Source organism: Pelodiscus sinensis, chromosome 6, assembly GCF_052426305.1.
Source record: "Pelodiscus sinensis isolate ZL-2025 chromosome 6, ASM5242630v1, whole genome shotgun sequence".
NCBI classification, from domain to species: domain Eukaryota; kingdom Metazoa; phylum Chordata; order Testudines; family Trionychidae; genus Pelodiscus; species Pelodiscus sinensis.
In genome coordinates this window covers 118,973,874-118,986,278 of record NC_143057.1, presented here as the reverse complement: position 1 = coordinate 118,986,278, position 12,405 = coordinate 118,973,874, and the positions used below count along the sequence as shown (strand labels likewise).

The 12,405-nt window shown below is 48.7% G+C and overlaps 1 protein-coding gene across 7 annotated transcripts in view; it reads right to left on the bottom strand.

Annotated features, from left to right (window-relative positions):
• ST8SIA5 (ST8 alpha-N-acetyl-neuraminide alpha-2,8-sialyltransferase 5) overlaps positions 1 to 12,405 on the bottom strand; it is a 230,207-nt gene that overhangs the window by 165,861 nt on the left and 51,941 nt on the right. For 5 of the 7 annotated variants that reach the window (XR_016349960.1, XR_016349961.1, XR_016349959.1 and 2 more), the window contains one exon: positions 7,310 to 7,417. The exons of the other annotated variants lie outside the window; for them this stretch is intronic. Coding sequence is in view for 1 of the 5 variants with exons in the window: in XM_075932719.2 (XP_075788834.2) it covers positions 7,310 to 7,417 (108 nt within the window). In the remaining 4 variants the exon portion in view is untranslated. The remainder of the gene's footprint in view (positions 1 to 7,309; positions 7,418 to 12,405) is intronic. 7 annotated transcript variants of the gene reach the window in all.

Sequence of the window (12,405 nt, the reverse complement as noted above, 5' to 3'; positions counted from 1 at the left end):
AGCTGCTCGTGCAGGGCGCACCACCCCGCCCGGGACATGCTCCCGCACCCGCGGCCTGCTCCGAATCACCACCATGTAGCAGGAGTTCTGGGGCCAGCATCTGGGGGCCCCGCAAGCCCTGCACCGCACCGTTGAGTCCTGGATGCGGGAAGACCGCAGCTCTGCCGGGAGCAGCTGGCTAAGGACCGAGCCAGAAACGCTACCCTGCAGGCCCTGCTGCAGAGCATGGTGCCCCGTGCCAGTCCTGCGCCTGCTGCCCCCCCAACTACTGTCCCTCCTCCCCCTCCTGACCCCCCATCTCTTCCTCCTCAACCTCCTCCTCAATATCCACACCCCCCACCTCAACCTCCGCACCCTCCACCCCATCCCTCCGGGGACGCCGAGGCCCCCTCCCTTGCCATGCTGGGAGGCATTTGGCCCGGAGAGACCCCCATCCCAATCCCTGAGTTTCCCCTCCCCTTTCTTCCCCCTTCCAGCTCCTCCTCCCAGTTTTCCCGCTCCCCTCTGCCTCCCCTTTCTCCTGCCCTCTCCCACCTCCTTTCCCCCATCTCCCCACAGTTTCATTCCCCCTCCCCAGTTGTGTTGAATAAAGAGAGTTGTTATTTTTGAAAATATGTGTCTTTTATTTGACATCAGGAAGTGGGGGCTAGGGAAGGGTAAGTGCAAGGACGAGAGGGAGGAATGGGACACAACCCCCCGTGGGGTAGACCGGGGAGACTGTTAGTGCTCCTCAGGGTGGAAGCTCTCCCGCAGGGCCCCCTGGATCCTGACATCCCCTTGATGGTCCTCCCAGATGGCAGCCTGCAGACAGTGCAGCCAGGCTGCCGGCAAGGTGTCCACAAGACGCAGCAGAGTCCCATGGAGCAGGTCTGGTTCCATGTGGCAGAGTGCCGTGGTGTCCAGAGTGAGGGCAAGCAGAGCACTCCGAGACACAAATGCTTTGCTGTCCCTCAGCGAGGTGGACCAGACCAACAGGCAGAGAAACCTGAGAACTGTCTGACCGGGATGGGGGGTCGGGTCCCTTTAAGCACAATCCTCGGCTAGCCTGAGACAGCAGCTCCACGCTCTAAGCCCTAACCTGATGCCCTGCCGGCACTGCTTCCGGCCAGCCTTAACTTCGGGTCAGGGTCCACTCAATGTGGACATACTAGTTCAAATTAGCAAAATGCTAATTTGAATTAGATTTTAGGTCTAGATGCACTAGTTCGAATTATCTTCTTATTTCGAATTAACTAATTCAAATTAAGTTAGTTCAAATTAGTGCTGTAGTGTAGACATACCCTTACACACTCATCTTACTACAGCAAGAGCTGAAGGCTCCTACCATGCTCTAGGCTCCAGCTTCTAGTCCTAGCTAGGCTGGTGAGGGACAGGACTTCCTCTTCCCCTGCAGGGGCTGCTCCCAGGTCTGGGTCAGAGCTACCTCTGGGAACCTCCCGCAGCTATGCAAAACTCCACGGCTGCTGGCTCGGAGCCCAGCTCTGAAGGCAGTGAAGAAGTGACGACCCACCCATACACTGCACCCTCATTACTGCTGTGCATAGACAGATATGTTATTTGTATACATCATGTAGCTCTGCATTAGTCACAGGTGTCTTCGTTTTATATAATTATTATAATATCTCTATACATTGGTATAAATATTTACATATACATTTTACAAGAGGTGACACTCTATGATAAACTACAGTCTATGCGATAAATCACATTTACCTTTGATAACCTCATCTACTTTACGCTCACTAGACACTTCTCCAGAGACTTCTATCTGGACTTCTATCTAGAATTAAAATCAGCACACCTCACACCAATGTAATTTAGGCGGCAAGTGTTACCTACCAGCCCTGTGCTCTTGGGGAGCCAGGGAGTGAAATTCATGGAAAACCATTCTTCTCCCTTTCCCCTAGGCTTCTGCTAGAATCAGACAAAGCAATGAACAGGCCAGAGAAGACACACCTAAACTAATTAAGGAAACATCTCAGCCTCATCTGCATTGAAGATACAACAGAGGGACATCTCATTAGCATACAGAACGGAGACCAGCTCTTCCAAGGCAGGAACCTCAGTGAACTATGGGCTACCGAAAGCAGAGAAGCACTGCCTGATGGGAAATCTCTGCTCCGGATGCTAATGAACCCAGGCCTGCTCACATCCAAATTAGTCATTATCAGACCAATTCTAGTAACAATCCTATTGGCATCCAAAATACTGAAACTGCCCAGTTGCATTGTGAGCTCGTTCAAGAAATATCACCCATAACCAGGTGTGATCAGTCTCTATTGTCTCACCTCTGTTTCTCTTTGAACTATTGTCCTATCCCTAGAAAAACTCCTATCCTGGCTAAGAAAAACTGTTCTGATACCTGGATTTAAAGTACATCAGTTTCATTGAGACTTCATCTCTTGTCTGATCATGCTGGAGGCTCTGCTCTGCTCATCTCCTGCCCTCTGGACCCCCGGCTCCCATCATCATCTGGAAACCCCAATCAGTGCAATCTCCACAGAGTGGTGAAATCTCTCTCTCTCTTCCTCGCCTCCCCACCCCCGGCAACTACCTCTCTAAGCATAGCCTCCTGACCCTGCCCTGTGTAAACTGTTATAACATTTGTAATCAGTTTCAATTTAGATTTAATATTGTAACGGTTTTCACTACTTAGAAATAAATAACTTTCATTGTTAAGCTGGTTGCTTCTCTCTCTTTTTCTTTCTCTTTCACTCACTCCTCCTCAAGGGCAAGACCGGACGGAGGCATGGGCGAGCCAGGCAGTTGCCCAGAGTGCCAACCCATGGGGGGGCGCCTGATAGCAGCTGTAAGGAGTGTGCAGCGTCCCTTACAGCTGCCATCAGGAGCCGCGCACCCGGCTCTCTGCGCACCCGGCTCTGCGCGCACGGGCGGGCCTGCACATGTGCCCTGCACCCGGGGGCGGCGCCGCACGCCCGGGCCCAAGGCGCCAAAAGGGCTCGGGCCGGCCCTGCTCAAGGGGTGTGGTTTTGGCTTTCCCATTCGCTCTGTAACAACGTTTCTTGTACCCAAGCTAATGATCCCTGTAGTGCCCAAAATCCTGGGGGGTTTGCTCATCGTGTGGTTTACCAGTGAATGACTGTGGTGTGAAAGTGGGGACAAAGGGTGCTGAACCTGGGGGCTTATGAGGATGGCAGCTTAAAGTGCTGTTTAATCCAGCCCAGTGAGTCCAAAGGCTCATGAGGGTGCAGTGTGGCATTGCTGTTAACCCAGCCTGCTGAATCCAGGGACGTATGAGAGGTCAGCTTGTGAGTGCTGAGTACCCAGTCCTCTCAGACATGCTCTGTTAGTGGGTGTGAATGTCTGCGTGTGTTGCTAATGTGGGAAGAACCCCATCCTGAGGAACCTAGTTCCTGCAGAACTCCAGTGGGAGGGGGAATTGGCAGCAGGGAGAATTCAGCTCCATATGAGAGCACAAGAAAGCACAAGCAGCATGCTGATATGTAAGTGGGGGAATGGTCCCGCTATTGTGAGTAACTTTCCTGGCTTCTATACCACCCCGGTGAAATGGACCAGCGAAAGGATCTGAGTCCCCGCTCCCACTTCCTTTATCCTACAGCCTCCCTGATCCTGAGGGCTCCCCCTCCTCTCTCCTGAGTAGCCGAGTCCTCGAAACCCCAACAAGGCTGGGCCCAGGTTTCCTGGGGCTTAATCCCTGACCTTGTAGTCATTAGGGGCAGGAGTTAGGGTGTCCCCACTCCGAGGTGCTCTCTTTACACTGCAGGCTTTCTTGGCCCAGTGATCATTTCATAAGGTTCTAAGCAAATACAATTTATTAAACATAACTGATTAAAGAGAAAAGAATAAGGAAAAAATGAGAATGGTTAAATGAGAACACTCAGCCCTGCCCTGTAGCACGGGGACATCAAAACAGCAGCCTGCAGAGTGTAAGGACAGTTCACAGTCTCTTCCTTATAGGCCCCTTAGAGGCCCTGGATGTGCTGCAGGGGGGCTGCAGGCTGGACACGCTTGCTCTGGCAGTGACCACACAGCCTCAAGCTCTAAGTGGCCAGACCCCTCTCCCAGTCTGGCCTGCTGGGCCTCTTGGCTGGTGATATCTCCCTGCCCAGAGCCTCTCCCCACACTTTGCTGGTCCCAGCTGCTCACCACACCCAGCTGTAGGCTGTGCTGCCTTGCCAGTCTCCAGCTCCTTGCGTTGCTTCTCTGTCCCTTTTGGCTTCTCTGAGCACTGCCAGTCTGCTGCTCAACACAGGGTCTGCGCTCCTTGAGCTGTGTGTGCCTGGCTCTGTTGCTGCAAAACTGCCTCTCCACACAGCTTGCACTCCTTGGGCTGTCTGTCTGGCTCTGTTGCTGCAGAACTTCTTCTGCACACAGCTTGCACTGCTCTTAGCTGTCTCTCAGCTCTCTCCTTGCTCAGAGAGACCCAGAACAATCCCAGCTCACAGAGAGGATGGGGCCTGGCCTCTTGCTTTCCTCACTGGCCTGTCCAACCTGCCAATCAGGTTGAGCTGGAGTGTTGGCTGCTTTCCATTGTCTCTGCGTGTCTGTCAGTCTCAGGGCCCTGATTTCTCATGAATCCTTCCCCTTTTGATACTGGGAGCTGGCAAACCAAAAACTCCCACAGAGTTTTAGTAAGGGGCTAACAGTCCCCTTACAGATTTACCTCGCCCCAGCCCCATAATAGTAAACCTAATAAATGAGCATATCCAAGAGTATTGGGCAAATCTGGTAACACAAGTTCCATATTTGGTAGAAAGAATGAATTGTTGTTGTGGAAGACATTTTTAAATAAAATATCAGCAGTTTAAAGATGCTCAGAGTTTTGGAGTGTTTGTTCATTACACTTCCCAGGGATTTATCCAAAGGACAAATGAGGTAGGTCAAAGGGGAAATGATAAATACAATTATCACATAGCTCTGCTATTCACCAGATGGTTTCTCCTCCAGGTATTTCATTCATATGGTTCTGATTTTCAATTTACAGTAATATATTATGTGGGTCTAAGATTAAGAGAGAAATTTAACCACAACACAAAATCCTAATCTCCCAACTCAATGAACATTCACACAGGCACTTGTCACTGGACTTCCGAGGGGTTTGAAATCCAGATCTGAATTGCACATTTACAGCCTCTTTGTATAACAGACTAATCTCAACTAGACACTCCTGAACTTTTGGGAGAATAAGCAGGTTGAAAACAAGATCCTGATTCTTAATCTCAAACCTGTTTTCTTTGTAACTACTTTGAACAACATAGTCAAGAGTTCTTGCTCTTCAACCCCACAAAAAGGGATAGTCCAATTGTATCTATAAAGCAGTGGTTCTTAACCTGGGATGTATGCACCCCCTGGCAGTGCGAGATGACCTTTCTGGGGATGCAAGACATGCCAGATTTTTATGATATATCTTAGGTTTAAAGAACTGACCTACTTCAATGATTTTTAATAAGGGGTGAGAAAACATATTTTGAGAACCAAAGGGGTGCAGGCTGCAGTAAGGTTAAGAACCACTGTTATAAAGGGTGCTCAGACAAGGGAAATCACTACCTTTAATCATAATCAGTAAGAAGATCTCTTTGTGTCTCATGCTTTTTCTCATATGCCAAGTGCCCAGACTGAAGACTTTGAGTATGTGGATTCTAAATATATATGCAGAAAATATAAACAAGATCAATACGACAAATGAAATTTAAAAATATGTCAATCAACTATTTTAGTCCATGGGCTAAAAATACAGTTGTGTGGGTTCTCTTCAGAAGGCCCCCTTGTCTAGCTAAACAGAACGAGCATCTGGTAGCACTGATAGCTCCGGGATCCTAATAGGCATTGGAGAGCTGCGTTAGTTAAGTGTGACTGTGTGATTTTGGCGGACCAGCCCTTGTACTTCTGTTTGCCTTTGAAATTCTGACAGCTCCCTAGTGGTAGTGGGGCACAGTTACTGAAATACTCTATGATGATATTTCACACACAGTTTAATTTATCCAGACACTCTAGCCATGCATTTATACCCAGGAAATAGAGCAAGCTTGGCTTTTTTAATCGTTATTACATTTTTCACTTACCTGTGTTTCTAAGAGCATCCCATCTATACACTGTACCTGATGCTGCAAGATGTTCAGCAGCCTTAATTCCCTTTGCAGTCAATAGAGTCACCATGGCTACGTCTAGACTGGCATGATTTTCCGGAAATGCTTTTAACGGAAAAGTTTTCCGTTAAAAGCATTTTCGGAAAAGAGCATCTAGATTGGCACGGACGCTTTTCTGCAAAAGCACTTTTTGCGGAAAAGCGTCTGTGCCGATCTAGATGCACTTTTTCGCAAAAAAGCCCTGATTGCCATTTTCACGATCGGGGCTTTTTTGCGGAAAACAAATCTGTGCTGTCTACACTGGCCCTTTTGCGCAAAAGTTTTGCGCAAAAGGACTTTTGCCCGAATGGGAGCAGCATAGTATTTCCGCAAGAACACTGACAATCTTACATGAGATCGTCAGTGCTTTTGCGGAAATTCAAGTGGCCAGTGTAGACAGCTGGCAAGTTTTTCCGGAAAAGCGGCTGATTTTCCGGAAAAACTGGCCAGTCTAGACACAGCCTATCTGTATAACCATACAAGCCCAACAGCACTACATACATAAACCTTGATTGCTTGAGCTAAATAACTAAGGTCTCTCGCTGGGTCATTCATCTCTTATACGGCCCACTTCTGAGGGTGGGGAGAATGACACAGACCACATTCCCATGAGGACACACACAACATTGACTCCAGTCCTGCAACTGAGTCTGAGCAGGTGCATCCAAGGGGCTCTGCATGGGCATACGGGTTGCTCCATGTGAACCTGAAAGCAGAGCTGGAGCCCAAATTGATGAAATCATTTTATAATGTCGACTTGTCTTTCGGATTGGTTTTAGCAAACAACTAGAACACAATGGGAGCAAAATAGGGCACTAGCATGTCTTCTGTAAAAGTTAAAACAGCACCTCTAGGGTAAATCTTTTGGGGATTTCAACTGGGGTTTCTTTAAGGAAAAAAGAATTTTCAAAATAGAGTCAAATAAAGGGAACAGTAACATCTTGGCAGAATGACTGTTTGTCTATTAGGCACCCTCACAATTCTACTATAGGGAATTACAATTTATGCATGAATATGGAGGGCTAGATTCATCACTATGCTCTGGCTGCCTTGCATCACCAGCAACACCCGGAGTGGCCTGGTGAATCCAGCCCCTGTTATATATGCAGAGACCTCCCCCTCCCCACACACACACTTTGTCCAAAGAGATCTACATCAAGTGGCGTTCTCCCCTCCCCAGTCATTCTCTTGTGGGTTGGTACCTGGTGCCTGTGTCACTGCCACTCTTCAGTGCTCCATCATCCGTGAAATTAAAGGTCCCGGTCCAATTTGCCAATTCCTCTCCACTCTGCCAGCTAAACTGCAGCCCTCTAATAAGAAAATGAGGCAGTTGATATTTCATGTCATGCATCTGATTACTTCTTTCTGCATCCTTGTTCCATTGTTTTCTTGATACCCGCAGATATAAGACATTCACCAAAAGGGGGAGGGGCTAAATTAAAAAATTAAAATGTCAAGAGCCATGACGGGTTGTTTTATTATTGTTAATAGTCATGGCTTGAGCTTTCACTTTGCTCAGCCTGGTTTCACTAAATACAAAACCAAAACCTGTGGAATTAAAAGGCCAAATTGTCCAAAATAAGCTACTGGAGAGTGCATGCAAAATAAGTGTACATGGATCAAGTAGGTAATTTCGTACAGAGACAAATGGAGGCATGTGAAACCACAGGACTGCATGTGCAAAGAGCTTTGAAACTGGGCTCAGTTTGCAGTTTGGAGCGACAGGTTTAGCGAGGATGGAATTTAGATGTTGCCTCTGATTTGCGGGCTCTGCTGCAGAAAGGCTTGAGAATGCCTTCTGTGTCATTATTTGTGACATCTGATTGCGTGCAACACTGACATGGTGTTGTTCCCATTCTCTGACTGGAGAACTGAAGGGTTATAAACAAATACGAGCCCTAGAAGCAGCTAGTGGTGCCAACTCTCATCATGACATTGGGCAGTTTTCACAAAGCCCCAGCTCTAGTGAACCATGGACATACACGATAACCTCAGTTTCCATTTAAACTAAAAATGTTTCTGGACCTTGTGGTTCTGGAGGAAGGCTTGAGAATGTGATTTGATAACTCCCAAAAGAGTCAAAAGCCACAGCCCAAGAACCACTTTAAAAACAACTGATGATTTTTAAGCCAGTCCTATGCTGTTGGGCACCTCACTCATGATTTTTGAACACTTGGGGGTGACCATACTGTTTCCCCGGTGAAAGTTATTGACCAGCATGACCTTGCAGAAGCTGAGCTGTGTTGCAGCAAAGGAACAAGTTGTTCTGTTGTTTTATCAGGAAACTGGCAGATTTACCCAGCATTACTCGGGTCTTTAATGGATTTGCAGGAGTAGAGGGGTTGGAAAATAAAAGGAAAATGTGCATGCTTTAGTTATATGATTGTAATTTTTAAAAAGGAAGAAAAAAGTTTGTATTAATAAAAGACGGAAAGGGATTCAAACATTAGATAGAGTTTATTGGGAGACAATATTCGGAGATTTTTTGTCTTTCACTAGAATAAACAGGTTTTGTGCATTTCCCACTTTTGATGTAGCAACACATATATAGTTGCCCATGTTCAAAGCAATCCTTTCTCAAATCCCCCATGAGGCAGCTGGTCTGGAGGAGGTGCTCCGGGGGCAGGTCCCAGACTGCCCTTCCTTCTGCCCTGAAGCTGGTTCGGGGGGCAGAGGAAGGTTTCAGGGGTCAGCCCCAACCCCCAGGGAGAGTGGGGGACAAGACTCCACACACACCCTGGCCTACAGCCTGTCCACAGGGGTAGAAAGGCACTCCATGGACAGCCCCAGTCTCCAGCTGCACCCGCAGCCCTGCAGCCTGCCCAGGAGGGGGCAGTGCTCCAGGGGCTGGTCCTGACCTCCAGTGCCATCCTCTCCCCCTCCTCCCACCTGTAGCCTGTCCATGGTAGGGCAAAGCTCTGGGGACTGTGCTTCCCAGCTCCAGGATGGTCCCTGAGGGTCAGAGGCAGGGGGGCTGGTTGGCAGCACTTTTGGAGCAGAGGGGCACTGACTTGTCTGATGATATGCAGAGTCCTGACCCCAGGTGGCCCCTCTTCTGGTACAACTATCCCCAGTGGTCACTCTGCAATGTAGCTGTTTCCCCATACTCGCTGCCCCCTGTGGCCACTGCGCTGTATAGCGTCCCTCCTCTCTGCCCTCTCCCTTTCCATATTCTGGAAAATATTCCCAGTCCAGGCACTTCCCATTTTCCTGGTACAACCAAACCCCAACCTTGCTTTAAGGTAGAATCGGCACAGCAAATGTGGTGGTCCTAACTCTTACTGTTTAGGAGGAGTTCTTGGACAAACAGACTCACAGACAGACAGATGCACAAACTCTCTATAATATATATTTAGAGAGAGACTTACGGGCATTTATTTAAATGGGGGGTGTAGTTTGTTGTTTTTGTTTTGTTGTGTTGCAATTTGATGGACTGGGTGATCCATCTTTGTCCTTTTACCAGTGTGATTCATAGTTGTTATCTGCATAGGAAGTAAATTAGGAAGGAAGAACTGCCTGAGACATTTAAATGAAGGGTTTTCTTCCTTCAACAGGAAAAGAGTGGGCACAACTCTAGTTGTTCTCTGGGCCTGCTGGATGCAATACGTGGGGCAAGGAAGGAGAAGGAGGTTTGCCGCTTGTCTCCAACTGGACCCTGCCTCAGCCAGCTGGAGCCGTGGGGGCAGGGTGCAAAGTGGTATCCTCAGCACAGAACGAGTCCCCCACAGAGGTGCGCGCCTGCGCGGGTGCGCACAAAGAATTTGAAGCCCACCCACCTCCTGGAAGGTAAGGTGCTGGTGATGCAGTGAGACAACCACCATGCGGCCCTGGCCGTAGCTCCAGCCTTTTAGGGTTGGAGCTATGACCAGGGTTGCATGGTGGCTGCCCAGCTGCTGGAACCTCGGGGCAGGCAGCTGCGGCCGGGGGCTGCTCGGTCTGTGGGGTCAGGTATTGGGGCTGCTCTGCTGGCAGGGGCCAGGGCTGCTCCTGCAGACAGGGTTACTCCAGTGGCCGGTGCTGTGTGGCAGGCAGCTTGGTCTGCTCGGCAGGGGGCTGCTCCAGCAGCTGTTGTGAGGGCTGGGACCACCTGGAGGGCAGCAGCGGGGGCTGGCGCTGCTCCAACCGGGGTCTGGAGCTGCTCCAGGGGTCTGCTCCAGCCCTTCCCCAGAGCTGGAGTTGTGGTCAAGGCTGCATTGTGGCTGTCTGGCTGCTCCCTGGGCAGGCCACATGGTGGTGGTGGAGAGGGCACTGCTGAAGCTGGAACCGGGCTGCTGTGTAGCAGCTGCTCCGGAGGCCTGGATTGGAGCTGGGCTGTGGTGCGGCTTCTCCTGGGGCTGGGGCCCCCTGCATCCCTCTTCCCCTTTCCCGCACCTCTCTTCCCCTCTCAGAGCCCCCTCTCCCTCAAGCACTCTGCTGGCTCCCCCCTGCACATTACTGCCCCGTCCCCAGCACCTCACTCCCTGCAAACCCTGGGTATTGGCGTCACCTTCCTTCCCACAAGGAGCAGCCCCGGAGGGGGAAGGGGGGTTGGGGACACCTCTCAGCTTCTCCCCATGATGTGGGGAGTGCTACCTGGGAGCAGGGCTTAGGGTCTCTGCGCTGGGAGAGTCTCTGAGGGAGCTCCACTGATGGGTGCCACAGTGGCACCCATCCAAACAGACTCACATCACCTCATTATTGGCGCATAAGACAAAACTCACTCGGCTCATGGATGGGAAATCTGAGAGGGAACGCTGCCCCACAGGCATGTCCTGCAGCCTGCGCTCCCCAGTTCAGAAGCTAGTGACAGTTGAATTGCACACATACAGAATGGGAAATGACTGCCTAGGAAGGAATAATGCAGAAAGGGATTGAGGAGTCATAGTGGGCTACAAACTACATATTAGTCAACAACGTAACAGTGTTGCAAAAAATCCAAACATCATTCTGGACTGTATTAGCAAGAGTGTTATAAGCAAGACACGAGAAGTAATTCTTCTGCTGCTAATCCGTGTTGATTAGGCTTCAACGTGAGTATTGTGTCCATTTCTGGGCACCACATTTCAGGAAAGATGTGGCGAAATTAGAGAAAATCCAGAGAAGAGCAACTAAAATAATTAAAGGTCTAAAAAACATGACCTATGAGGGAAGACTGAAAGAACTGGGATTGTTTAGTCAGGAAAAGAGAAGACAGAGAGGGAACATCATAACAACTTACAAGTGTCTAAGAGGCTTTTATAAGGAGGAGGGTGAAAAATTATTCTCCTTAACCTCTGATGATAAAACAAGAAGCAATGGGCTTAAACTGAAATAAATGAGGTTCAGGTTGGACAACAGGAAAAATGTCCTGTCAGGGTAGTTAACCACTGGGATAAATTGCCTAGGGAGGTTGTGGAATCTGCATCATTGGAGATTTTTAAGAGCAGGTTAGATGAACATCTGTCAGGGATGATCTAGATGGTGCTTGTTCCTGTCTTGAATGCAGAGGATTGGACTTGATGAGCTCTTGAGGTTCTTTCCATTCCTATGATTCTATAAACAGCCATTCTCCAAACGTCTGTGGAAACAAAAGCCCATCTGTGCAAATAGCAAATAAGGAGGGAAACAAATATGTTCGAACCGAACAGCCACGAGGGGTTCAAAGAAATGCTCACAAGCCTGATCTTAAAACATTTGGCAACTTCAACCGCTCGCTTCACTTTATGTGCAACAAAGTGTTTACTTTGTGAACCCACTAACAGGTATTGTTTCAGTAGTTCTACTCGCAGGTTAGCTTGGCAACTAGCCTCCACACGGCTACCTTGATTATGAGTCTCTTGTAGGACACATCTGCATGGCCACTGTCCACTTCCCAATCTATCCACTGTGTACACTAGCCCACAATGGAGTTTGAGCTGCAGGGAATCATGTGACTTTCATGTAGCTTTTGCTTTCCACGCTGCTCTAGTTGGAATTACTATGCCAAGAGAGTCTGATATAGTACTTAAAGGGTCTGATGCCAGCATGCTGCTAATTATTTCATATACTCATAATATATTATCGATAGAGTATCCATCATGCAGCTATCTTACTGCTCGTTGCAGTGATTATTATTAATTTGTTTGGCACTACAGTCCAAAGGCAACAGTCAGGATCAGATTCCCAGTGTGCTAGACACCATATTTTCCCTACACTAACAGGTGATGGCAGCCACAGCCAAAATATAAATACAAAACCCCTTACGAAATGATAAAATGTCATTCCCTCTGTAACAATAACTGTTTACATACAACTTTGAATAAAGACCAACAGCCTCTAACGAGCTGAATACATCCTGTTG